Genomic DNA, 26514 nt, shown 5'->3' on the forward strand with positions numbered 1-26514 from the left:
TTCTTTTTCATGAATTTGTGGATAAGTGTCCTTCTCTCTGTGTTGTTTTTTTTTTTTTTAAATATAAAACCCACCCCGTGTTCCTGCTCACGTCCCACAGGATGGTCCCAGCCCCTGATGGGGGGGGGGGGGAAGGGTGTAAAAGGGGGGGGCTGTGGTTTTGCTGCTCACATGTTCTGAGTGTGAATTTCCACCTTTCTGGCACCGTGTTGGGGCTCTGGGAGTCGCTGGCCGCGCCAGCCTCTTTGGTTTGGGCTGGTTTTTGTTTTAACTATTGTATTGATTTGTGACAGGAATGGGGGGGGGGGGGCAGGGGGGCAGGGCAGGGGTCTTTTTCTTGTAATGAACGGCCGTAGCGATGCTTTTTCCAGGTGCTTTGCCTGGGCGGCCCCTGGCACCCACCAACTCCCAGGCCTGCTTCCTCCATGGCGGCTGGAGGGGCCCTCAGAAATGCCAAGTGGGAGCCAGCTCCAGCAGGCATGGCCTGGCGCATCAATTTCTGCTGCGTTTTGGGGGGGGAAGGGGGGAGCTGTCCCCCTCAAAAGCCAAGCCCCCCCCCCCAGGCCACAGCACTTTGTTACAGACTCTGAGATGGGGGGGGGGGGGCTGTTTTGGCAGAAGCCAATGTTGCCATGGTAACACCACCTTGCCCCCCCCCCCCGCCCCAGCTAGCTACTGCCCCCAAACACCTTGTTCCACCCGGGGTCAGTGTTTTGGGGGGTTTTTCCCCCCTCTGTTAACCAAAGATCCTGAGGCCCCCCCGCCACACCTGGCATCAGCCCCCCCCCCCCCGGCTGTCTTTGGGGGGCAGGAGTGCCCTGGGTCAGTGACTGGGCTGTGCCGGGGGGGGGGGAACCCACAGGCAATGTGGGACTCCCCAGAAGTGCGTGAAACGGAAGCACCCCCCCCCCGTCTGCCTGGGGAGTGGGGCTGCGGGTCGGGGCATTGGCACAGCCCCCGGGCCTGGGCTCCATTCACGCCCCTGCTTGAGGTGGGGTTGGGGGTTGTCTGAGCTACCCTGTGGTGCAGCTGAGCGAAGCATGTGGTGTGCCAGGGCGGGGCCCCAGTCTCAGCTGTGCCCCCACCAGACGCCAGCCTTTCCTGGCTCTGGGTGCACCAGGCTGCAGGGGTCCCGGTGTGTGCGCCCGGGTTTTCTCCATCACCCCGCACCCAGACACTGCAAGTCTAGCCGATCGGTGGGCCATTGCTGGCCCCAACTGGTGGGTTGCACCCCCCCCTCCCGGCTCCTGGTCTGCCCACTTGGTGCTGCCTGGTGCCCACCCCACTGCTTGAGTTCAGGCCTGAGCAATAAGTGGCCATTCCCCCCCCCCCCCACACACACCCGGATCTCCCTTGCTAGGGGTGGAGGGGCAGAAGGAATCTCGTCTTCAGCCTGCCGGCTTTTGTCTTGTGCCTTGAGCATCCCCTAGAGCCGGCGGGTCTAGCCTGGCAACCAGTGCACTAGAGCCCAGCTTCCTGTTAGCCTGGACCTGCAGCTAGATCCCCGTAGCCCCCAGGGATGCGCCCCCCCCTCCCCCACACCTCCCAGAGTTGTGCCAGTCCTTGAAGCCTGGCAGACCCTCGTTCAATACCCCCCCCCCCAATAGAGCATGCTACCTGTCATGGGCCAGCATGGCTCTCTTCCCCCCCCACCCCAGCAAAGCGCTGGGTGCTCCTGAATGTGGCCCCCCCCTTGTTGCTCTGTTTGCTGGCCCCCCCTCCACTGCCTGCTCCTTGCTGCACTGCTACCTCGCCCCCACGGCTGCTTGAGGGCTCTGCCCAGCCCCCTGGGCTGGAGGAGAAAAGCCGGGGCCCACGCCCCACTGGGTCCCCCCCCCTCTGAGAAGAGGGGGGGGAACCGTTTGTGGTTTCACAGACCTCATGCTGCTGCTAGCTACAGGTGCCCCAACAGGGCCTGAGTGGGGGTTCTTGTCACTTGGTGTTTTGGGCCGTCGCCTGGGTTGGGGAGGAGGACGATGGGGGGGGGGGTCCCACCTGGGCTTGCGCCCCGGGAGCTAACCAAAGAGGAAGAGGTCGCCGCGATGTGTGTTTGGTGTTGGCAAGAGCCAAGTGCATGGGGGGGGGAGCCTCTTGCATTAAGTGACAGGCCCCAGGTGCTGGCAGCGGCCCCCTTGGCGTGAGCCCCACCTCTGCTGCCTTGGGACCAGCCCAGACTGGGTGGCAGGCCGGCAAAGGTGCATCAGCCAGAGCAGCGGCTCCTGGAGATGCCTGGCCTGCAAACCCAAAACAGCTCGGGGGGGGGGGGGTAATGCCTCAGGAGTGCTTCCTCCCAATGCCACCTACTCCCCCCACCATTGAATTTGGTAGCTCTGCACCTTAAGCTGCAGCCGCTGAGAGCCCCAGTACTGCCCCCCTGGCACCATGGGGGGTGGGGTAGCTACTCCAGTGCAGCCCATTTTGAATTGGCTCTGCAGCTTCATCTGGGGCACGGCTGGTTTGAACACAGTCAATGCCAGCTCCCCTGGGTGGGAGGTGGGGGAGGAAGGTGCCCTACTGGAGAAAGACAACACTAAAGCACCCACCTCTTTCACCATCACACCCGCGCTGCTTCTGCCCTGCCATATCTTGCCCCCACCCCGGCATTAGCACCCTTTAATTTATGCCAAGGAGCATTTTTGTACAGGTTTTTAAGTTTGGGGTTTTTTTTCTTAAAAAAAAAAAAAAAATCTCAAGAGGTTTCTAGTTTTGTATTCGTCCCGCTTCTGTGCTCCAGCCGGGCTTGTCCTCCCCCCACACACACCCCCTCCTCCCCAATGGCACGTCCACTCGTCTCATGTGGAAGTTTTTGTTTTTAAATAAAAAGATGGGAAAAATCAGCCGTCTCCTTTGTGGTTTGGTGGTTGCCTGCGAAAGGCCCTGGCAGGTAGAGCTGCTGCAGTCTGGCCAGGGGCGCTTTCCGACAACACTAGTCCCAGCATGCACAACCTGTGGAACTCACTGCCAGGGGATGGCAAAAGCCAGACTGGGCTCAAAAGCATCATGGAATCTGTTCATAGAGCGCTAGCCTGGCTCTTAACCCCAACAAGCAGAGAAGTCCCCTGTGCCAGAGGTGCTAAACTCCTAGCAGAAATTGGAAGGGGCTGAAGCACTTGCTAATGGTCACACCCTCTCAAATATTAGGCACCTAGAGTCCTAGTGCCTTAAGCCAGGTAACATCAGCAACACTCAAGCCTAATCAGCATCATGGGTAGGTGGGGCAAATTGTCCTCTCTGGTGCTTTTAGTGGGCTCTTTTGCACAACTGCTACAGGGACAGATTGAGGCTCCGGGAGGAGGGGGTTAAGGGGGGCCCCTCTGCCCCCAGCCCTAGGCTGTGACCCTGAGCGAGGCTGGAGCCAAGCAGCAGTGATAGGAGCCGGCCTCAAGACCACACATCCCCGTGTCATAGCAGGCAGCAGCCGGAAGTGATGGTCAGAATCAGGCCCAGGTTCACCCCCTGCTAGGGCTAGGTTCATTCGGGACCAGGGGAGAAATGGAGGCGGTAGGGCAGCAGGCACTGGGCCTTTCTAGGGCTGCCTGGCAGATTGGGTGGGGCTGGCCAGCTGGCTGCAAGCAGGCCCCCTCCATCCGGTTCCCAGGCAAGGGGGCGGCCCAGGGAGAGCAGTGGATCAGGCGCGTTTAGATGCGTCAGAAGCAGCTGCACAGGCATGACTCAGCACACGCAGGCAGGCAGCCGCCTCTGCAGCAGCAGTTCCCACTCCGTGGGCCCCCGAGCCAGTTAGAAGGGATGCAGGCTGGCGCCAAGACCAGTGGCAGCGCAAGTTCGGTTTCTCGTACCGGTGCCCAAATCACTTAGGCCACCATGTTGTCTAGGTAACAGCCGTGGCTACACAGCAGCTGCGTATTAGTCGATGCTAGTACCATGGTCCAGTGCCCTGGTTTTGTCATGGAAATGCTTCAGGCCAGCAAGGGGGAATTGTGCTCCTAACTCTCTTGGGCTCTGCTTCTCATTCCTTCCAGACATGAAGCCACCACTGGGGAGCTCAAAAGCCAGCTAGATCCGGTCACACTCCTCCCCGCCCCCAGCCCCCACCTGAAACACCTCCCCAACGACACCGTCTCTATCAAACGTGGGTTTGTTTTTATTCTCGCAACTTGACAAGCACTCTCTACAGCTTGTGGGAACATCACATGGCAACAAACAGGAGTTAATCTAGAATATTTTTTTTTCCTTTAAACCTTATTAAAAATGAGATTGGTCCTAAAAATATAGAAAGAAATAAATTTAAATTCACAAAAACTGTACATTATCAAAAAGTCACTAAAACACCACATTTGGTTATATAAAAAGAGCCAGTTCTGTTCCTTTTCCAAAGAACGGCTGAACATTTTTTCTTTGACGGGTGTTGGTTGTTCCTGTTTTATGAGACCATGATGGGGAAGGCCAGTTTTAGATCTCCCCCCCCCCCCCCAAAAAAAGTAATTTGCAAAGCCAACTCATTAAGGGTTAAAAAATAAAATATATTCCACATCCAAAGATTCCTCTTACTCCGTCCAGAATTGATTTCTACACTCTGGTGCATCCCCAGTAGAAGAGAAGTAGATGGGTATCTTTCGGACACATCTGGATTAATTTGGGGGGGGGGGAAGAAGAGGAGGCTCAGGGGCTAAGAAGGAGAGTGGGGGTCTAACCCTTCAGGGCATCTTACCAGGAAAAAAAACATTAAAAATTAAACACCACCACAACATTAGAGACTCAAACCTTCCCATGACAAAAAACACAAAAACAAAACAAAAAAAAAAACAAAACAAAAAACCTGACAGATCCAAAATATTTAAAAAAAAATCCAAAAAAAAGTTTGTTACAGCGCAGTTTAGATAAAATATAAATATTTATGCATAATATAAAGTCAGTTCAAATAGACTTCAACTCCACCTCTTATTTCAAAGGAAAAAAAAATAAAATAAAAAAGTTGTTGAGGTTATTTGATAGAAAAAAAGGCTACTTTTTAAAGACAACAGGAGGGGGGTAGGGGAATGCATGACAGAGGCGGCTTCCATCTCCGGGCGTCCCACCCCCTCCCCAGGTAGGTTAGTTGATTTCAGTGCTCTTGTGGTGTGTGGGGATGACAGGCCATGGGGTAGGGTGAGGTCCCAGATATAGTACAGCTGGACTGGACGCAGAAGATGCTCCGCAGGGTTCTTCCCGTCGCCGATCCGCCCCAAAGCAAGTACCCGTAATATCGTGGTTGGAGGAGCGGGGGAGGAGGGCAGGCAGGCGGTTGATTTCCACACCCTCACTCCAAGGGCCCTGGTCCTCTGTCCCTGGACAAGGTTTAAGACTGACAAGGGATCTCTCCCCCCCACATTCCAGACAGGCCTTGGTTCGACTAGCAAGGACCGCTGAGTAAATAAGCAAAGGGTTAATGGGGGGGCAGGGGGTGGATTTCCAAGCGGAACAAGCAACGGGGGCGCTGAGATCTTGCCAGGGGATGCTGCGCTGGGTTAAGTCCTGGCCCGCCCCCGTTGCCCCCAGCATTCACCAGCAGCATGGAGCTAAAAGTGTCAGTTCATTAGTCCCAGTATTGGTCAGCTCCACGGCAGGTGGAGATGGGCAGGAGCTGCTGCTGGCCAGCGAGAGGGAGGACGCAGGGAATCCAGTGGCCACTCTCCTGTTCATTTTAAGCATGGTGCTTAACCCCCTTAGGCAGCTAGATGGGGGGAGCAAGCCTTCGTCCCCAGGGGCGGGGGGGGGAGCAAGCCTTCAGCTCTCCGCGCCCACGCTGAGGACGGGTCACACGGCAGAGGGAGATTCTCCGCTGGGACCTCTGCCCAGACAGCTTGACAGCACAAGGCTGGCGTCGGGAGCTTCCCCCCGCCCGGAGCAGGTGGGTGGCGACAGGCCAGCTAGTGCCTGGCAAGCAGGGCTGGGGGCGGGGGCTTGATCAGACAGGCCCTTGAGCGCTCTCAAGTGGGGGGCGGGGTTTGCACGCTGGGCAGAAGCAGAGCCATTCATGGGCGTGCGGGGGAGGCGAAGGGCCAGTGCCAGCCTCCCTTCGGGGGGGGGGGGGGGTGGCAGAAAAAAAATCCAACAGCAGCTCAGTGGAACCAGCCCCAGGAAGTGGGGGGCAGAGGGGCACCCTAGGCTTTGCCACTCTCCTTCCAGGCACCATCTCAAAGGCACAGGAACTGCCCTGGTCCCGGGCCGTGTTTTGCCCCTGGAAGGGGAGATCCGTGCAGGGGGAGGGGGGGGGCTGGAGTGCAAACGCACCAGCTTGGGGGGGGGGGGGAGGAAGAGGAGACACCCACACAGCGACTCTGCTCCGCAGGGATGCCCAGGGCGGGGGGGGGGGGGGGGGGGGCAAAATTCAGGGTCTGCCAGAGCTGGGATCCGTGAACATTGGTCACCTGAGGGGGAAGGGGCTTGGTTCTTCCCGGGGGGGGGGGGGGGGGGGAAGGGGCTGTCCTATGCAAGACACCCCCCTTCACGCCCAAGCCCAGCCCTGCAGCCAGATCCGTGGGGGGGGGCACGCCCCCCCATTGGGGCTTGGAGGAGGGACAGTCCTACACTAGAGAAGGATTGGACCCAGTGGGGGGAGGGGGGCACAACAGGGACCTCCCCCCGCAAAGTGTCTGAAATGGTAGGGCCGGATGAGGGAAGGGGGTTAGGATAAAGAGGGTGGTGGGATAGTAAAGGTCCTGGAAGGTGAGTGGGAGGGGGGGCAGTGGAAGGTCCCGGAAGGGAAGCAGCGAGCAGGGGGGGTGGGGTGGAAGCAGCACGTCTCAGTGTCGTTGCGAGCGGGTCCGGGCCGGCAGCTCGGGGCTGATCTCCGAGCGATCGGTCCACGTTACTGGCCACGAATACTCAGGGACAGTGCCCGGCCACGGCCTCTCCCCTGCACTACGAACTATTGCTATGTTAAATACTCCCAGCCGGGGGGGGGCCTTCCTCAGGAGCCGGCGCCAGGACGCAGACAAGGGACCCGCGCACGCGCCCCATTGTGTCTTTTGGCTCGAGTCCAGGTGGCTGGGGGGAGCAGCCGGGGCACGGACACACCCCGTTCCCCCTTCCACGCCGGGCCCGGCCTCCGTCGGGAATTCAGCAGGCAGCGAGACGGGCTCCGGAGAGTCAGTTCTTTCGCACAGGAGTGTGTGCGCAGAGGGGAGGGGTTCTCTCCTCAACCCGCCCCGCACAAGACAGGTCTCCAGTCAGGGGCTGGAGGGGGGGCCATGGTCCCCCTGCTGACCCCCCCCACCCTCGACCTGTTCCGGCTTCACGGGTTAGGCGTGTGTTTTCCCTGATAAAATTCCTCCCACCGGCTCTCGAAGAAGCGCCTCATGGCGCGCCCGGCCTTGCCCACCTCCGAGTCGTCCTCGTTGAAGGTCTGGCAGTTGTCGAACACCAGCGCGGCGTCGGCGGCGAACTCCTCACAGCTCACGTACCTGGGCGGGGGAGAGACACGAACTGAGTCTGGATCTCAACAGCCTCCGGCACCAGGGGGGCTTAAATGCTTGGAGAGATGGGCTCGGGTACCTGGTCCTCTGGTTCCCCTCCCTGCTGCCTGAACCCCTCCCACTCGCAAGCGAGCAAGATGGAGGGAAATGGCCGAGGGACCCAGGCCATGGCTAGCCGGCCCCCGGAATGAGGAGGAGCGGCCCCACAGATGCCCCCTGGAGCTCCCGGTCTTGGGGATATCAGCCCCATGAAGGGGGTGGGGGGAAGGTAGGTCTTAGCCCTTAGGGGGAGGGTCACTCGGCGCCAGCCTGGGAGCTCTGTGCTGCCCGCTGGCTCCTTGCAGACAGCCCCCCCCCAGCACTCACTCTCCCCGGAGCAGCCGCGTCCGCATGGTGGCGAAGTCCATGGGGTTCTTGATGATCTTCCTGTAGCCGGGCACCAGGCGGGGGTTGACGGGCTCCAGGAAGGGCCAAGCCTCCTCCTGCGACTCCATCTCCATCAAGATGATCCTGCCCAAGAGGGAGGGGGCCAGAAGTCAGAGGGGGAGGGGGCCAGGCACCCCGAGGGGGTGGGGATGTGTAGCACAGGGACATACACCAAACTGGGGTGCGTGGGCCCACTGGGGGAAGCGCACAACCCATCCTCACCCCCCCCCCCCACCAGGACTTGTCCTGTCCCACCCCAGCTAGGGAAAGGCGCATGGCCCCTCCCACCAGGCCTTGCCCCGCCCCCCCAGGGTACGTACTCGCAGAAGGTGAGGTCACTGCTCTGGCCCCGTGGGGACAGTCTCCTCCGCTTGGAGGGGGACAGGCCCTCCCCTGAGTAGCGGGGCACAGACAGGGTGTCCCGCTTCCGTGCCACGACCCGGTGCCCGGGGCTCTCCTCCTCCTCCGGGAAGCCTGCCCCGAAGAGACGCCCGCATTTCCGCTTCTTGCCCCGCCTGAGCGAGCTGGGGTCATCGAGATACTCGCCCCCCGCCTGCAAGGAAAGGCAACAGAAGGGGGGGGGGGGTCAGCTGCTGGCACCGGTCACGTCCCCTCCTCCACTGCTCAATAGGGAAACTGAGGCACGAGAGGGAGACGCTCCTCTGGAGTCCCACAGCCCAGCAATCCTGGCTCGCGGGGGGGAGAAGGGGAGGGGAGAAAAGAGGAAACGTTTCTAGGTTTGGATTGGAATGAGCTGGGGGAGATGGAGGTGGAAGGTACCTGTGAGATGCAGACAGAACAGAACCAGTCCCCGTCCGGCACCTCCATCATCCTGGGCCGGTGGCAGTAGAGGTGGCAGCCGCGGTCGCAGCCGTCACACAGCAGCAAGTGTTCGTCATCGTCCCCCTTCCGACACACCAGGCACGTCTTTTGGAGGGGGGGGGGGGGGGAGTATGAGATGGGGGAGGCTGAGAGAGGCAGCCCCTGACAGCTCAGCTCAGCCAGGCTGATTACGAACAGCTGGCGAGCCATCACCCCCGCCCACACATTTTATTTCTTACCCCACAAGGTCCATCCCCCACACCGCCCCTGCTCCCCCCACCCAGAGTGCCAGCCCCAACTCTCTTCCTGCAGCAGGGAGTTCCGCAGAGTGATGCCTCCTCACTGTGCCACCCCTTGCCCCTGGCTCCCCCTTGTGGCCGAGACTCACTGAACATCCTCCTCACCACTTTGTTGACCGACTTCTCCCAGGCGATGGACTTCTCCAGCTGGTAGAGGCAGAGGGCGACCTGGGCCGCACTCCGACACCGCTCCAGGGTCTGGCGCCACGTCCGCATCCGGGAAGTGATCTCGTAGGTGCTGTGCGGGGAAGGAGGTGGAACGGACCCTCAGCCTGGTGCATGGAGGAAGCCCTGACAGGTACCTGGTCGCCCGGGGAGGCTGGGGGCTTACTGACCAGGTTTTCCAGAAAGGGAAACTGAGGCACGGAACAAGAGGGACTGGCCTAAACCACCATGCAAGGCAACGCCCTGGCTAGAAAGAGAACCCAGGAGTCCTAGTGCAAGACACTACTCAGGCCAGCCCTGAGTTCGGCCCCGCTGGCCCCTCTGCACGCCGGGGGGCTGGGTACTTACATCTCCGTGTTGCTCAGCACGGCCTTCTCCAGCACCACCTCGTGCAGGGGCCACAGCGGCTCCTTCAGGTACCGGCGCTCCACGTTCTGCTCCAGCGCGGCCAGCCGCAGGACGGCCAGGTCCAAGGGGTTGGTGGCCTCCCGGCACGGGGGCAGCCCCTCCCGCCGGTTCTTGAGGGTGAAGTCCTCCAGGGCCCCCACCTTGTGCTCGCAGTACCGCAGGTCATTCCGCGCCGAGTCGGGGTCCGGACACGTCCAGCCCTGGGGAAGAGGAGGCTGAGATTGGGCTGGGAATGCCAAGGGAGGGGGGGAGGGGAAGGAGGTGCAGCCTCCGCGGACCCCAGACGGCTTTCCCGACTGCCCAGTGCCAGCTCACAGCCCTGGGCGGGGACCCAGGAGTCCGGACAGAGCCGGGCCCGGCTCTAGCACAGTCGCCCAGTCGTGCCAGGGACCCCTGCAACCAAGAGTCGTCGTCCATCTCGCAGCAGGCCCCAAAGCAACCCCCAGCCGGCCAGGGGCTCGGTTCCTTACCCGGATCTGCAGATCCGCCATCAGCACCCGCTGCTCCAGCTCTTCCACCCACTGCAGGAGAGCCAGGTCTGCCTCGTAGGCCCGCTCTGTCGTGGACCACTGGGCCAAGGCTTCCTGAGACACGGGGTGGCCGGCATCCTGAGGCTGGAAGATGGGATCTGCACAGGAACATAAGAACGGCCAGACTGGGTCAGACCAAGGGCCCATCCAGCCCAGCGTCCCATCCTCTGACAGTGGCCAACGCCAGGTGCTCCACAGGGAATGAACTAAACAGGGAATCATCCAGCAATCCCCCCCTTGTTGCCCATTCCCAGCTTCTGACAGATGGACCTCTCTCCTCCATGAATTTACCTAGTTCTTTTTGAACCCTGTTAAAGTCCTGGCCTTCTCAACATCCTCTGGCAAGGAGTTCCACAGGTTGACACTGCGCTGCATGAAGAAAAACTTCCTTTTGTTTGTTTTAAACCTGCTGCCTGTTCATTTCGTTGGGTGACCCCCTAGTTCTTATGTTACGGGAACAAGTCAATGACTTTTCCTGAGTCACTTTCTCCATACCGGTCATGGTTTTATAGACTCTATCCTAGCCCCCGAGGCTCCGCTTTTCTAAGCTGAAAAGTCCCCGGCTTTTTAACCTCTCCTTCTACAGCTGCCGTTCCGAACCCCTCAGCCTTTTGCTGCCCTTTTCCGAGCCTTCACCAATGCCAAGAGATCTTTTCGGAGAGGAGGCAACCCCATTCCTACGCAGCCTTCGAGATGTGGGCGCCCCGCTGCTTCTATTAAAAAAACCCATCAGCTATTATCGGTCTTATTCTTCATCCCAGCGGCCTGCCCCGAGCCCGGCTCCCCGCCGCCGGCCCACAGGCATCCTCACCGGCAGTGGTGCGGGCGCAGACCTCCCGCAGGTACTCCTTGTGCTTGGTGAGGTGCTTGTGCAGGGCTTTCTCGCGGATCCCCCGCGGGTGCAATGCGCGGGCCACGGCCTCCAGCTCCTCCGGGTCCTTGAGCCACCACCAGCCGCTCTGCATCTCTGCAAGGCAGCGGCGGAGCCAGATGAGTGTGGAGGGGAGCCCCAGGCTGGGGATGGTCTCCTTCCCTCCAGCCTGGGGCGTGGCAGGGAACAGGAGACCCAGGAGTCCTGGTGGCCAGCCCACCCCAATCGCCTGTGGGCAAACGTGATCTCCTGCCCCGAGAGCCGGGGGGCGGACACACAAGAGGGAGACCCCCACCCCCTGGGCGGCAATGGCAGTGGGACCCAGGCTGCCCCAGGGGAGGCTGGCAGGCAGAGGGGGACTCACCTGGGGGCACGGGCTGCGCCGTTAGCTGGGTGAGGTACTTCTGCTCAATCTGCTTGAAGAACTTGGTGGGGGGCCGGCCCCGGCGCTTGGGCTGCCCCAGCGGCCCCTGGGTCTTGTCAGGTCCACCCCGGCTTCTGGGGCAGGCGCTGGGCACCCGGGGGCTGGCGTGGACGGGCGTGGAAGCGAGGGGAGGAGAGGCGGGGCCGTGCGGCTGGCAGGAGAGAGGCAGTGGGGGTGAGGGGTGCTGGCCGCAGCCCTGCCACCCTCCTGGGGGCTCTGGGTCTTGGTGCCTTCCCATGGGCCTCATCTGTGCTCCTGCCCCCTTCCTCTACCCCACCTCTCGGATATGGGAAGATGGATCCCTTCCCACCCCCCAGCTCCAACTTCTAGACAGTCCCCCCCCAGTCCCTCTGGAGGCTCCAATCCTGCCGCAGGGGGGGACGGGGGCTTCCCAGCCCTGCTTAGAGCGACCCCTACAGGGCAGCCTCGGTGCCAGCCATGCCTATGGGGTCAGCGAGACGGGTGCCATCTGACAGGGAACTGAACCCACACCCCACCCCAGAGGGGGCCTCGGGGTGGGGACGGGCCAAGGAGACTACATATCCCAGCATGCACTGTTCTGCTTTGCGCGGAATGATGGTGCAGGCCAGGGACACTACATATCCCAGCATGCTTTGGGCTGCCATGAGCCTAGGGAATGGTGCAGGCCAGGGACACTACATATCCCAGCATGCTTTGGGCTGCCATGAGCCTAGGGAATGGTGCAGGCCAGGGACACTACATATCCCAGCGTGTGGGGGATGCTCAGTCAATACGCCCCAGAGGGGAACGCCCCATCTAACCTTAGAGGAGCAAACCCCTTGCCTCCCCCCTCCCTACCCCACGGCCCCGGCCCTGCCCGCTCTCACCTGTCTGCCCACGGCCTTGGGCTGGTCCCCAGGGCGAAGGCTGCAAGGCTGGGGGGCGGCTGTAGCCGGGGGCTCGTCTAAGGAGGTAGCCAAGGGGGCGTCGTCGTCGTCACAGGGTGTCCGGGGCAGCAGATTGAACCAGGGCCCCCGCGGCTCCGCCCTCTCGGGGAAGCTCTCCTCCAGGGCCGGGGGGCTCGGGGCCTCCTTGCCGGGGCTGCTGTCCGGGGTGAGCACCGAGCCATTGAGCAGGGCCGACTGCGTCTGGCTCAGCCAGGACAGGAAGGCCGACTGGCTCAGGTCATGCTGGCTCTGGCAGGGGGGCAGCGAGTCCTCCAGGAGCCCGTTGAGGGGCGGGGGCTTGGGCCCACCGGGCCGGGCTGGCTCCTCTCTGCTCTTCCGCGGTCGGCCCCGCGCCCGGGAGGCCGCGCCGTTTGGCCGGCCGGAAACCGGCACCTCGACCGGTTCCTTCTTCACCGGGGGGCTCTCAGGGGCAGCCTCTTTCTCCTCCTCCTCCTGGGCCTCCTTGCGTGCCTCCTCCGCAGCTGCTGGGGGGGGGGGGGAGCAGGGAGAGATCAGAGCCGTGGAAGCCTCCCCACGCTAGCTGCCCCCCTCCCCACAGGGCATCTGCCCTGGCTCACCTGCCTCGCAGCCCTCCACGAAGATCCCCCCCAAGTGGGGCAGGACCCAGTACTGCCGCCGGTAGCGGTCCTGGCCCAGTGCCGTGGCCCGCAGCGTCTGGGAGGCGTGGAGCAGCTTCTTCCGGAAAAACATCTGCCTCTGGTGGGGGGGGTACGGGGGGGGGAGAAGAGAGGACAGTGTTGGGGGGGGGGGGGGGATTTCCTATCAGCCCCAAGCAGCCATGGAGAATCCAGAGCCGCAGGCCGACAGCCCCCCACCCTCACCCGGGCCGGCCTTACCTTGGTGAGCTTCTCGATCTGCCTCTCCAGCTCGGGGACGCTAGACGCAGAGATGCTGCCCTGAAAGAAGGAGGAGAAGGTCAGGAGGGTGAAACCCCTCCCGCGCCCCCCGTGCCAAGCATGCTCTGGGCTCTAGTTCCCCCCTTCACCATCACCCTCGTGACACCGCCTCTATAGCACAGATGCGGAAACTGAGGCAAGAGTGAGCGCGACTTGTCAGCCAAGCTGGGGAAAGAACCCAGATGTCCCATCCCCTCCATTCTAACCACTAAGCCACACTGCCTCCGAAAGCCAGAGACGGCCACCCCTGCTTCCCTCGCCCGGCCACACTGCTACCTCCTCGTCCTTGCGGGATTTCCGTCCCCAGCTCTCTTCTTCCTCTGCCTCCAGGCTGCTGTTCTCCTCCGTGATGCGAGAGCTGCGTCGCCTGGGCCCCTCGTCCAAGCCCATGATCTCCGACTCTGGGCGGCCTGTTTTCTTGGCCAGGGCGATTTTCAATCTGCAGGGGCAGACAGAGAACAGGTGATACCTGCTGCCTCCCCGGCCCCCCTTCATAAAACCGCCACCCCCCAAAAAAAAAATCGGGCAAGCGGCCAGCACGTAGTTTGGACCCAACAGGCTGAGAGCTCAGATGCAGAACAGACACCACCCAACCTGCAGCTTACACCCTCCTTCCCGTTCAACGCGACACCCGGAGCCCACCCCTGCCCGCCAACCTGTCTGGTTCTCTGCAGACGCAGGACTGAGTATCTGTGGGTCAATCTGTCAGTAAAAATGGCCAAAGACTTTAAAGCGCTGACTTAATCCAGCTAGAAACCACAGCGCCACACCCAGCTCTGCTGGGTCAAGCTTAGGGCTCCGACCATTCACAGTCTATTTTGGTCAATTTCATGGACACAGGATTTTAAAACCGGTCCCCTTTGGGATTTCTGCCTGAAATGTTACTGCGTTGGCCTTGCAACGGGTCCTCGCTCCGAGTCACCTCGCTGCGGACACCAAGCTTCGAGGGCAGTGCAGAAGTAAGAGGTGGCGACAACGCAACCCCTCTAGAATAATCTTATGACCCCCCCCCCCCCCCCCGCCCCGCAACTCCCTTTTGGGCAGGATCTCCAATTGGAGAGAAACTCCCCGGTGAAATCGGCACAGTATGGGGTCCATGGGCGCCACGGACCAGATTTCACCGTGCGGGCGCATTTTTCATGGCTGCGGATTCGATCGGGCCCTAAGCATGCTCCTTTGGACACCGTGAGAGACAGCAAAGGTAGCTCAGGGCTTCGAGACAGCCCGCTGGAACCGTGGTCGGATCACAGGCAGGCAGCGGACAGTCTCTGGCTGATCCATGGACCAGAAAGCTTCCCCCTCCCCCGAAGGCAACAGGCTCCCAGTGTCACCCTTCTCCCCCCCCCCCGCCCCAGCAGCTGCTGGCAGCTTTCAGTAGCCCCCACCTGCGCAGTTTGCCCTCGATGATCCATTTGTTCCTCCTGTAGTGGGACATGCTCTCCAGCGTCTTGTCGATTTCACTGCAAGGACAGCCCAGAGTTTACTGGAGGAGCCCAGCACAGCAGCCCTGCCCAGACCCTGCCCCCCAGCTGCCCCCAAGGAGGGCAGAGGAGCGACACCTCCAGGGTGCCTGGGCCGTATCTCACCTCCAAGCCCAGCCTGTGCAGTCCCTGCCCATCAGGTGCTCGGGAATGTTTCAGACTGTCTACAGCTGGGGTGGTCAGAGCATAGCCCAGGAGACTACAAGTCCCAGCATGCAACTCTCCTACCTGGATTAGAGCAAAACTTCTCACTCAGAGCCACGTGGCAGCATTGCATTCTGGGACTTCTGATCCGCAAGTCCCCTGACCATTTGGCTCAGTGGCCCAATGCACGCTGGGATATGTAGTCTCCCTGGTTTGCACCATTCCCTAGGCTCGCGGCAGCCCAAAGCATGCTGGGATATAGAGTTTCCCTGGCCTGCACCATCATCCCATGCACAGCAGAACAATGCATGCTGGGATATGTAGTCTCCTGGGCCCATCCCCACCCTGTTAGCATAGGGCACAAACCACAGCTGTTGCCTTTCTGCACCGCCCAGGAGGCTGCTGGGAAGAGAGGCCCCGCCCCACCCTCGCTCCTGCCCGGCTCACTTGATGATGAGGGCGCTGCTGTTGAGCTCATTGACCAGGAAGGCGAGGACGGCCGCCTGGCGGTCCGGGGGCAGCGCCTGGAAGGGCTTGGTCCGCAGGCTGTGGCACAGCTCGGCGTTGGCCCCGTAGGCCACGAGGAAGCAGCGCAGGATCTCGGAGACGGTGTCCCGGTTCAGGCTGATCTCCGACACCTTCTCCCCAAGGATCTTCAGGGACTGGGGGGAGAGGGGGACATGGGTTAAAGCAACAGGGGGAGCCGGGGTCCATGCTGGGATCTCAAGGAGGGCGGTGGGGGGGGGACGCAGCCAGATCCTGACTCCACAGTGCTCTGGGCCATGCAGGAAGTCCGACAGAACGGGACCCGGGTTTCCCTGGGCTAGGCAGGCACCCTATGCAACGGGCCAGCCTTCCTCTGCCCCCCCCCGCTCAGCGCCCCGCCGCTCGCACGGAGGCCCTGGGGCTCAGCCGCACCCGCCTACCTGGCAGTAGGAAGGGAGGCCGGGGTCGTAGAGCGCGGCCCGTAAGAGCCGCACCAGCAGGTCCTGCACCTCCCCCAGGCTGTCGCCGGCCCCCAACAGCCCCTCCTGCAGGGTGCAGAGGCTGGGCACATCCCGGGGCCCCTCGAAGCCCAGGACCCTGCCGTAGCTGTGCAGGAACTCCACGACGGTGAGGCAATCGGAGAAGGCCCCGTTGGGCAGGACGAGGCCGGGGATGCGGGACAAGGCCGGCAGGGGCTGCCACGTGGGGAGGGAGATAAGGAGAAGCTGGTCAGCGGGACCTAGAGGGCCGAGCGCAGGCCAGGAGCCCACAGGGACGGAGCATGGTTCCCTTCCCACCCCCGCCCCCAACACGCAGGCATCATAATACCGAGCTCCCTTCCCCCACCGCGCTGCGGGGGGGCCAGACAAGCGCCCCCAGGCCCCACGCTCTGCGTGGGGGGCTCACAGGCCTTGCAAGGAGCCGACCCACTCGTGGCAGGCGGTGGGGCCAGACAGGCACTAGCCTCCGTGAAGGGGCATGTCCTCCCCCCGCCCGGGGGCTCAGCCAACCTGATGGTCGCCCAGGCACATGTCCTCCGTCGGCTTCTTCATCTCCTCCAGGATCATCTGCTGCCGGCGCCGCTCCTCCAGCCGCCGCTGGGCCAGCGCGTTCTTGTCCACCTTGCGGGCAGCCTTGCCTTTCTCCTTGGGCCGCGCCTTCTCCTTGGGCCGCGCCTTCTCCTTGGGCCTCTCCGGCTTGGCCTTCTCCTTCTTCGCCTGGCGGAGGGAGCGACCGGCAGGGGCGAGTCAGGGACGCAATCCCCCTCTTCATGCCACTGTCGTTGTCGTCCCCCCCCCCCCCCCGGATGGGCCCCCCCCACACTCACCTTGGCCTTCTTCTTGGCTTCCTTGGGCTTGGGCGCTTTGGCCTCCTGCTTTTGTTTGTTCCTCGCCTGGAAGGGACGAAATCCAGCTCAGTGCGGGACAGGAAGGGGAGCCCCAGGCAGGGGGGAGGAGGAGAAAGAGGGGGTCACACCCCCAGCGCTGATTGGCAGTGCGGCACCCCACGCCAAGCAACCGCCCCACGTTCCCCACGCTCGTACCTTTCGCCGCATCTTCTTCTTGATCTTGCTCATCTTCAGCTTGTCTTCGTCGCTGAGCACCTCTGCAAGGCCGGGGAGGGGGGAAAACGAGTCAGGACGGAGCAGGGCACAGCCGGGACACGCTCCAGGGCTCTGGATTCCTGGGCCCAGTGGCAGCACAGCCACACGGGCAGGATGTCGGAGGGAAGGGGTCTCCTGGCCCTAGGGATGCGGGCAACAGGCCTGCACGCCACACCCTCCAGGAGCTCCCAAGGCGACCGGTGGCCGTGCTTGGAGGGGGAGGTGGGCCTGGGTTCGGAGCCCTACCGGGGTGAAGTTCTAGATCCAGTCTGCCGGGGGGATCCACGCCCCGGTTCTGGCAGCGAGGAGCCGAGCTAGGGTACCCGGCCCAGCCACGCGTGGCAGGGGAGATCAGACCCACGGCACAGCGGGCAGGGGGGCCCAGTGGGAAGCCTGGAGCCCCACACACTCTAGCGGCGCCTTGGCTACCGGGGTATGCGGAGGTTCGGGCCCCTCCAGCCCGGCTCGGAAGCCCACGGGAGCCGCCAGCGCCTCGGGGCAGGCGGCATCGCCAGGCACCGTGCTCCCTGCGGGCACCGGGGCCCTGGCACACTGCAGCGGGGGAGGGAGGGAGGTACCTTGGGCTTCCAGTTTCTTCAGGAGCCTGGCGTCCGTCTTGCTCAGCAGGTCGGCCACCTTGGTCTTGGGAGGCCGGCCTCGGCCCCGCTTCACCTTGGGCGCCTCTTTGGCCTTGGCCTTCTCCTTCTCCGTGTTGCGGGGGCGTCCGCGCTTGCCCGTGATGGCCTGGATCCGCGCGGGGATTTCCTCCGGGGTCAGTTTCACCCACTGCACGCCCTGCGCCGGGAGGGGAGAGCCGCGGTCACCCTGGAGCCCGGCGTGGAGAGGCCAAGTCCTCGCCCAGCGCACGCCACCCCACCCAACGCCCCTGGGGAAGCCTCCGGCCAGGAGGAGTTGATGGGCACCCGCCGGGGCAGGCTGGACAGAGGCCACTTCCCTAGACGCCCGTGAAGGCGGCGATGGCACCGGATGGGCAGGGAGGCTCCGGGGAGCACAAGAGGGGCTCAGATCTGTGCCCCAGGTGTGTCTCCCCCCCCAGACATGCGCTGCCCCAGCACTTGCCACATCTCCCCCCCCACACACACCCCCTCCCGCAGCTGCGCGCCCGGCAAGGGGCCCACCTCGGGCATGTCCCGCTCCTCGTAGAAGTCTCCAACCGGCATGCGGGGGCTGAAGCTGAAATGCTCGCGCCGGACGCCCTGCACGACGTTCCTGCTCAGGTACTGGGGAAGCGACAAGGCACACGGGTCCGATCAGGGCCCAGCACGGCGCCCCTCCCCGAAACTGGCACGGCTCTGCCTCCCCCCTTCCCCCTGCAGCGGGCAGTGCCCAAACTCCAGGCTGCAGCTGTCCAGCAGGGCCAGGCGCCGGAGCCACCCAGCTGTGCACACTGGGCATTGTCCTAAGGGGCAGCCCGCCCCGGCAGCTTCCACTCTTGAAAGAGCCAACGGGGGTACAGGCCGGGATGGAGGGGCCCTAGGGATCCGCCCCCCCACCCCCCCGCCATGCCAGCCTGCTGACAGCCGCAGGCGACCATCTCCAGCCCAGCCCTCCCCAGGGGAGGCTTGTACCTTGATCACCTCGGGGAATTGCTTCATGCGTTTGCCGCAGGGCCCGTAGTACCAGGTCTCGCCCTGCCACCGGTGGCTACCTTGCTTGATCCGCACTTCTCGCCTCCACCTGCGCGGGAAAGGCCCGTTAGCGGCTGGCGCCCACCCCCAAAATTCCCCCAACCCCCCCCCCCCAAATCCCCCCACCTGGGGTGGGGCAACACCTACCCGTGCTGTAGGGGGAAGCGAACCTCCTCCACCGTGGCAATCCGTCTGCGCGGGACCTCGCCTGCCGGGACAGGGGGGTGGTCACTCAGCGCGCGCCGGTGGGGGGGGGGGGAAGGTCACTCACCGTGGGGCCGGGGAAGGGGGGGAGGGGATGGTCACTCACTGCGCTCTAGTGGGGCAGGGGAACGGGCTGGCACACCCGGGGGAAGCTGCTTCTCACCTACCCCTGGCTGATGCACTGAGCGAGGCGGCTGGAGCCTCCAGGCAGCTGTCCACCGTCGCCTCCTCCTCCTCTTCCTCCTCCTCCAGACCGGCATCTGGGGACTCCGGCGCCAGCGGGGGGCTGAGCTCCAGAGACTCCGATTCCTCCTGCCCAGGGTCCCCCCCGTCATGCAGGTCTAAGCTGCTGTCTGCAACGCCAAGGAGCGATGGGGACTCACGCCAGGGGGTAGAAACGTGTTTGGGGTCGGTTCCCAACAGCCGCCCCGCCCCCCACGCTGCACTGGGACCACCACTCCCGCTCGGGTGCGCCCCGAAACGTTCTCCGCCTGCCTGCGCTGCACGGGGGGGGGGGGGGGCCGGGGGCCGCTCTGGGCCGGCTGAGGTGGTGTGATGGGGGGGGACTGCTGGAGGGGACGGGGCCAGGACCTGCTCAGGGCATGTGGTGGGGGGTAGGGCCACACGGGCTGGGCTCCTCTGGCAGCCAGGGTCGCATGTGTGTGGGGGGACGGAGCGGGGAGGGGGGCAGGGCTGCTCCAGTGGCTGGGGCCAGCTTCAGCTCTTCCCCAGGGCTGGGGCTGTGTTCAGGGCCGCCCCGTGGCTTCCTGACTGCTCCTTGGCAGGCTACGTGATGGCTGCGGCTCTCTTCCCCCCTCCCCCAGCCCCCTGCCCCACATGCCACTGCCCCACCCCCAGCACCTCACTCCCCGAGCGTTGACAGCAGCTTCCCTCTCTCCCGGGGGGGCTCCCAGCAGCCCCTGCCCTGTCCACAGGCTGCCTAGGGAGCAGTGCTCCTTTTGGGGGGGGGGGGCGTGGGGGGGGACGTCTCACTTTTTCCCCGGAGATGGGGGGCGCTACCTGGGAGAGTCTCTCGGGGGGCCACGCCACATGGTGGCCCCCATCCGAAGACGCGCACGTGATCGCATTGGTGGCCCAGAGACAAAACTCACTCTGCTCACGGCCGGAAAAATCTTTGCGGGAACACTGACTAGGACCCACCTTTCTGTGAAGTCACATGGTGAGTCGGTGGCAGCTCCAGGGCTGCATCACCTCTGCTCTAGCCACTAGGCCATGCTCCCTGCTACCCTCAACCCTGCCCCCCCCCCAGACATACCATCCTGCTAGCAGGAGAGGGGGTTACTGTATCCCTGGAGGTCTCCACCTCTTGCCCCCGGCCTAGCCAGAAACTGGAAGCTCTTTGTTCTGGGCGTGTACAGCACCGAGCGCCCCAGGGCCTGGCCTTGGACTCCCAGGCGTGGCCGTTAACACACGCTAGGCGGGATTCCCCCCACGGAGGCGGTGGGCTGGAGGGGGCACAGCGTCTGCTGGACTACATCATCCCCCCCAGCTGTGCAAAGCCCCTGGGCCTGCCCTGAGGGGGCCCCATACCTTGCAAGACGGACTCCCCCAGGACGGGCGGCGAGTCGGGGCTGGCGAAGAGCGAGGCGGGGTCCTGGCTGTCCTCCGGCAGCAGGCTGAAGGTGCTGGGATTGGTCAGGGAGGGGCTGTCGGAGCAGTCGAGGGCCGAGATGTCTGGGGCAGCCTCCAGAGACGACTTGTCGTTCACCAGCTGGGAGTCGTCCATCTCGTAGAGGTCTCCGGTCCCGGGGTCTGCAAGGGGAAATCAGAGCGAGATGCCTTAGGTGCGGGTCACGCCAAACTACCCGACTGGCACCGCCGGCTGGGAGGGGGAGAAGGCACAGGGGAGGGGCCGTTTGGGACGCTAAACCCACACTCCGGGCACTTCCACCCATTCCAGCACTCCAGGGGTTAATGGATTTCCCTGCCTCCAGCCACGCCCCCCTCGGCTGGGAACCGAAACCCAAGATGGCTGTGGGGTGGGACGGGACAAGGCGACAGCGCCTAAGGAGGACTGGCCCTTTAAACAAGGAAGCTGGGTCTGTAGCCCCACCCTTTGGGGGAGGGACTTCGTGACTCCGCCTACTGGTGGGAGGGTGCCAGCCAGAGGGGTATAAAAGGCAGCTGGTGGAAACCAGCTGGCACAAACAGCTCAAGTCACTCAGCTGATGCTGCAGCAGGGGCCGACTGGCGCTGGAACGGGGAAGTGGGATGAGTTTGTGGGGACCAGGATGGGGCCGGACTTCACAGCGGCCTGACCCCCAACGCGAGGGGGCGACGGGACAGGCAAACGGAGGCTTTGTCCCGGTGCGAGTCCCCACCCCTCACCAAAGAGGCTCTTGGCGTCCGTCCCCCCCCCCCAGCGCCAAAAGGGGAGCGCCCTACCTCTGGCCAGCGACTCGAAGGGCTCCAGCGGCTCTTCGCTCAGGAGCGGAGGGTTAGCCAGGGGAGTGGTGATGGCAGAGGCGTCGCCCAGGCAGCTGCCAGCAGCGTCCGGAGCCAGGACGGAAGCTTCTTGGCTGAGCGGCTCCCCGGCTGGCCCGGAGCCGTTGTAGCTGCACATTTTCAGGTCTAGGAACAGCCAGAGCCCCACGTCAGTGCAACCCGGGCGCCGGTCCCCCCCAGCACGGGGATCAGCGCCCCCCCTGCCCTGCTCCAGCTGAGCTCCAGACCGTCAAGGTGCCGGCACGGGGCCCTGCCAGCAGCCCTGGGTCCTGCCCAGCCGAGCAAGGAGGGCGCTGCCAGGCCTGCGGCCGGGTGCGGATTATGGACAGCGTGGCACGACGCCCCCACTCCGATACCACCACAGACCACGTGGCAACCTCCCCCCCTCCTGTGCTTCCTGCACCCCCATGTTTTGGGAGAGCGGATGGCAAGTTTGCCAACTTGTCTCCTTCCCTCCCCTTGGGCTCCCCTGCCCAGCGCACCCCTCCCCACTTCTCCCTCAGGTCCCAGGCTCGGTCTCTGCCCCCCCCCCCCAAGCCCGGGGGCAATTCCGTGGGATTAGCAAGTGGCACCGAATAGCACCTGGGGCAGGGTGAATCAACTGGTGGCCAAGCTCAAGGTGGAAGGGGGAAGCGAGGCGGCGAGTGTGCGTGTTAATTTCAACACCCCCGTACGCAGGAGTGCATAAGCCAGCCCTGGGGGTTTGGATCGGAACCGGGAAGCGAGGGTTCCCTTGTGGCCCAACCGCGCCAGACACGCCGGCTCCGCTTACCCCGAGCCACTTACCCGGCTGTGTCTCCTCCAGCTCCTTGCTGCCCATGAGGCCAGCACTGGTCTCTTCACCCCCGGGCCGCGCCTCGTCTGTTCCCAAGGACCCCCCTCCGCCGGCGCCCGGCTGGTCCTGAGGGCAGGGCGGTGGCGAGAAGGACTGGGCGCCGGAGCCCAGCATGGGGGAGGACTGGGAGGCCTCATAGAATCCGCTGGCCCCGTTTTGCACGAGCTCGAAGCTCGGCTCCTGGAAGGAGTCGTACAGCTCCTGCGAGTCGAAACTCAGCCCCATGGAGCCGGGGGTGCCGTTGCCCCAGAACTCCTGGCCCCCCCTCGGGTTAGTGTTGTGCCCCAAGGACGCCGGCCGGGTGCTCCCCAGGAGGCCGTTGAGCGGATACTGTCCGAGGCCGGAGCTCTCCTTGAGGCTGCCGGGCTGGTACGGCGGGTAGTTCCACAGATAGTCGTAGGGGTGGGGCAGGGCGGAGGCGTCGGGGGAGTGCGCAGCAGAGGCGAAGGTCCCTGAAGCACCAGTGTGGGATACAGTCGCTAAGCCAGTCCCGTTCATGTCGCCATTCAGACCTGGGGGGGGAGGAGGGGGGAGAGAAGGCAGAGCAATCGGTTACTGCGTCCGTCCCCAGTTTGAGGGGGAGGGGGACACGGGAGACGAAGGGCGGGTGGATGCTAAGGCTGGGACCAGGCAGCTGTGGAGGGTTGGCCACGGAAGAGCCTCGCTGCCTCCTGGTACAGAGGGCACTGAGGCAGCTGGTGGCAGACAGACCCCCCCCCCCCCCCCGACAGCTGCTCCCATAGAGCAGGTTTATCCCCCCCCCCCACACACAGGCCCACACCCCCGGGGCCGTGCCCTCTTTATCCTGGGAGCAGCAGGCCTTGGAGACCTGCCACAGATCGGACCGGTAGGCCAGCCGCCCCGAGCCACGGCCGCTGGGAGCTCGGAGGTAACGGGGCCGCTCCGGCTGCACACGCAGGGGCCTGGCAAACATCCCCAGGAGGGGAGAGAACGCCCCGGCTAGGCTGGGACCTGCTCCGCTGCACCGGCACCTGAGCCAGCCGGCCGCAGCCCGGCGGGGATTAACGAGCCCTCGGCGGAGCTGCTGGCGGGATCAGCTGACCAGCCCAATCCACGCCAAGACCCGCTCTGGCAAGCGAGCCCTTTCTAGGCTGAAGCGACGCCAAGCAGAGCCCCGCGCGCGCACCCCCCCCCCAGCCAGTATCTGCCCTCCAGCTGGGATAACTGGGCCCCACCGGAGGCAGGTCCCCTGATCCAGGGCAGCCCGGGAGACAGGCCCCCCCACGTTCCTGCTCTCAGCTCCTCCAGCCCTGCTCTCCCCAGAGCACCCGTGGGCGCAGCGAGCCCAACGCCAACCCCCACACTGGCTGGCAACAGATGGGGACAGGAAAGGTCACACGGTGCTTCCTTTCTGCTGCAGGGGGGCTCCGTCCACTCCAGCAGGGGGGTGCCTCTGGCCCCTCCAACTCCTCTGCCCCCCCGCCAGCTCAAGGGAAGGACCCCCACTGTGGGGGGGGAGGGGCCTTCAAAACCAAGGCCTGGAGGAGGGCCTGGCCAGACCAGCCCTGCCCTAGCCTGCACCCTGCTCCTCCATGGGGCCTGCCTGACCCCCCCCACTTCCAGGATCTCAGCCCTGATCACACCAGCCAACCACCCGCTGCCAGGACGCCTGGGTTCTGCCGTAGGCTCTGGGAGGGGACCGCACAGATACCAACGATCTCTGCGGAGACCCAAATCCGCAGCTACAAAAACCAAACGCCACCCCCAGAACTGCCCGGCTCTCCCGGGAACCGCCGTGGCAGAAGGCGCAAGATGTGAGGCTGGTGCTTCCAGGAGGCAGCGGCTCGTGCTGGCTGCTCCTCCAGTCCAGCTGGAGCACCGCAGCCCTGCCCACGTCTCCTGTCTGGGGAGGTACAGCTGCGCCCGAGTGGCTGACCCCACGTTCCTCCTTCCACCGCTACGGTTCCCTGTAGTGCGGACGGCGATTACTAGCTGCAGGTGGGGATCTACCTGCGCAGGGCTCTAGGGACGGGCTCGAGCCACAGGCCTGGGAGCCCGGACGCCTGGGTTCTTTGCCTCACAGACACTGACCCACTGTGCAGCCAACGGGGCTCCCCAGCAGTGTCCCCTGTAAGCCGAGTGCTTGAACAGCTGCCCTGGAGAAATTCAGGTGATGCCCAGCAGAGTGCTCACAGCTGGCAGCATGCGTTTCCACTGGTGGTGTACATCAACACGCCTCGGTGCGTGCAACAAAATTTATTCCACGTGTGGATGTTATCGTGAGAGGGAACATTGCTCCCTAGCTGGCCTCAGAGATGCGAGAGGCCAGTGGACCGGAGCCGGGGGGTGGAGGGGGAGAGGGGGGGGGGTTGAATGATGGGTGGCCAAAGGAGCCAAGCCAGTTCAGAGGCCAACCTACCCCTCCCCATTCCCCCCCCACTTACATTTCCCTTGCAGGGGGAAGTTGATGGGCGACCCATTGGCATACAGGCTGTCCCCTGAGGAAGGTGCAGGCTTCAGTCCCGAGGCAGTGGGCACAGAGGGGAGGCCGGTGAAGTTAAAATGGTTGTTCGTTTCCATTGCTGAAGAGAGAAGAGACGAGACAGCCAAGGGTTAACATGCTCCAGCCTGGTACTGCTGCTGCCCAGGTGGGCCAGGAACGACCCCCCCCCCCCCCCGGGTATAATGCACCAGGCAGGGACCCTATACCCCAGCTCTATGACTGCAGGGAGGTGTTGGATGGATCATTGCTCCTTAACACAAGATAAACCACTCAGGAATCGCCCCCCGGCAAGGAGACAGAATCGGGTGCAAAAGCCTCCAAACCGCAAGGTGTTTGGGAGGAATGTTCACGCGCTGAGGACGGCCCGAATTCCCAGCCTGCATGGTGCTGACAGATCGCAGCTCTGGGAAAAGCTGCCCACGTCCCCACTTCCCTTCTCCCCGGAGCTCCCGAGATCCCCTAACTAGACCCATTAAGGACTCGGAAACTCCCTGAAGCAGCCACAGTCCTACGGCCAAGAAACTGAGGCGACGTTTCCCTGCTGTGTTCGAGGGGGTCGGCTGTGGAGAAACCTCACTTGCTCCCAGCCCTCCTCCCCCCTCCCCTCCCCGATTCATTTCTGGCACGAAATTCAGCTGCTCTCGGCTTCCAGCGCAGGGGGGGATCCCCGGGGCTCTCGGGCCAAGCAGAGAGCTGTGGCGCGTTCTCGGTTGTCACCGGAGGAAGCCCCACGGGGCTGCTCCTACCATCTTCCCACCCGCGGGCCCCGCACGTTACAATTCAGCGTCCTCACCCCCCTCCCAGCCCGGAGCCGTCTGCCCATTCGCCACCCCATCGGCTCCCTGGGAAAAGCAGCATTTCCTGTTCCTGAAATTGACGCGAAAGCGACGAGCCGCCCGCAAGTCAGCCCAGCAACGTCATCCCAGGGCACAGCGCCCAGCTTGCTCGGCACTCGTCCTGCCTTTCTGTCTGACGGGCCACTCCTGCCTGAGCGGTACCTCCGGGACACACCCACCCACCACGCCAGCTGCGTGTGGGTCGCCGCTTTCTCTGGCTGTCACGTACGCAAAGGGCCAGTGCTAACCACACGTCTGGACGGCTGCCCAGCGTCTCCCCGCAGAAAGGAATGGGAATTAGGAGTTCATGCAGGACTCTGCCCGTCCCTTGACCTGCCAGAAGGCAGGCAGCCTCTCCTCCCCTCCCCAAGTCTGGCAGAGTAATAAAGCATGCTTTTTATCTGCCCTTTATTCACTAGGCCCCTTCTCTCCAAGGGGGCGGATTAGCCCCATTTCACAGACGGGGAGGAGATGAACACAGTGAGGTAGAGTCCAGAAGAGAATGCAGGAGTCCTAGTCCCCCATCTCCGGCCCACGGCCTCCCTCTTTCTCCAACTTCCTGTGGGCACCTCCAGGGGTTATCGGGGGTACGAATCCCCTGGTGCAAACAAAAGCCAGGACGAAAAGCAGAAATTGAGCCCGACAGATTTCCCCCAGGGGGTCCGCTGCTCTGCCATGGCTTTTGGCATGAGCCCGGCAGCAGCCGTTCCAGGAGGGCCGCAAGGATGACACAGCAGAGCAAGAAGCAGCAGGCGACGCACGGCGTGTTGAAAGAGAGACCGGCCATTTCGTCACCCTATCTGTGTCAATGCTCCCAGGCCGGAGGAAGGCTGCTGCCCATCCGTGCAGGAGAAAGACGGCGCCTCGCTCACCAACTCGAGACAGCGCAGCGGCCCCCTCGCACGTGGGGGCCCCCCGTTGCCTTGCACGTGGGGGCCCCCTCTTGCCACCGATTCCTGCCCGTCCACACTGCCAGCCGCACAACAGGTCACATTCACTAGCGATAAAGGGACCTCCCCCCGGTCTGCCCCTTTGCAACCCCAAGACAGATGGACTGAGGCTCCTACCACAAGAGCGCTCCAGCCAGCCATAGGGGAAGCCGGGCCTGATGCAGTGGGATTATTCCCGGTACATCCTAACAGCAGTTTCTTTGGCTGGGAA

At 63.5% G+C, this 26514-nt stretch overlaps 1 protein-coding gene across 4 annotated transcripts in view; it reads right to left on the bottom strand.

Moving 5' to 3' along the window:
- Window positions 1–4078: 4078 nt before the first annotated feature.
- Window positions 4079–26514, bottom strand: part of BAZ2A (bromodomain adjacent to zinc finger domain 2A) — a 32829-nt gene continuing 10393 nt past the window's right edge. For 2 of the 4 annotated variants that reach the window (XM_075901860.2, XM_089774745.1), the window contains exons 2-29: window positions 24459–24596; window positions 22005–22565; window positions 21159–21344; window positions 20304–20525; window positions 18920–19105; window positions 18696–18756; window positions 18489–18597; window positions 18039–18140; window positions 17478–17694; window positions 16840–16901; window positions 16624–16689; window positions 16307–16513; window positions 15737–15991; window positions 15258–15472; window positions 14571–14645; window positions 13462–13624; window positions 13126–13185; window positions 12847–12985; window positions 12209–12753; window positions 11301–11511; window positions 10877–11032; window positions 10006–10163; window positions 9476–9735; window positions 9068–9200; window positions 8622–8768; window positions 8162–8394; window positions 7782–7925; window positions 4079–7403 (exon numbers count right to left, since the gene is read on the bottom strand). In XM_075901860.2, coding sequence (XP_075757975.2) covers window positions 7235–7403; window positions 7782–7925; window positions 8162–8394; window positions 8622–8768; window positions 9068–9200; window positions 9476–9735; window positions 10006–10163; window positions 10877–11032; window positions 11301–11511; window positions 12209–12753; window positions 12847–12985; window positions 13126–13185; window positions 13462–13624; window positions 14571–14645; window positions 15258–15472; window positions 15737–15991; window positions 16307–16513; window positions 16624–16689; window positions 16840–16901; window positions 17478–17694; window positions 18039–18140; window positions 18489–18597; window positions 18696–18756; window positions 18920–19105; window positions 20304–20525; window positions 21159–21344; window positions 22005–22565; window positions 24459–24594 — 5178 coding nt within the window. In that variant the 5' untranslated portion in view covers window positions 24595–24596 and the 3' untranslated portion in view covers window positions 4079–7234. Of the gene's footprint in view, window positions 7404–7781; window positions 7926–8161; window positions 8395–8621; window positions 8769–9067; window positions 9201–9475; window positions 9736–10005; window positions 10164–10876; window positions 11033–11300; window positions 11512–12208; window positions 12754–12846; window positions 12986–13125; window positions 13186–13461; window positions 13625–14570; window positions 14646–15257; window positions 15473–15736; window positions 15992–16306; window positions 16514–16623; window positions 16690–16839; window positions 16902–17477; window positions 17695–18038; window positions 18141–18488; window positions 18598–18695; window positions 18757–18919; window positions 19106–20303; window positions 20526–21158; window positions 21345–22004; window positions 22566–24458; window positions 24597–25310; window positions 25945–26514 lie in introns of those variants that run through there. The other 2 variants (XM_089774746.1, XM_089774744.1) reach the window with 2 other exon arrangements.

This window comes from Pelodiscus sinensis, chromosome 31, assembly GCF_052426305.1.
Source record: "Pelodiscus sinensis isolate ZL-2025 chromosome 31, ASM5242630v1, whole genome shotgun sequence".
Taxonomy (NCBI): Eukaryota; Metazoa; Chordata; order Testudines; family Trionychidae; genus Pelodiscus; species Pelodiscus sinensis.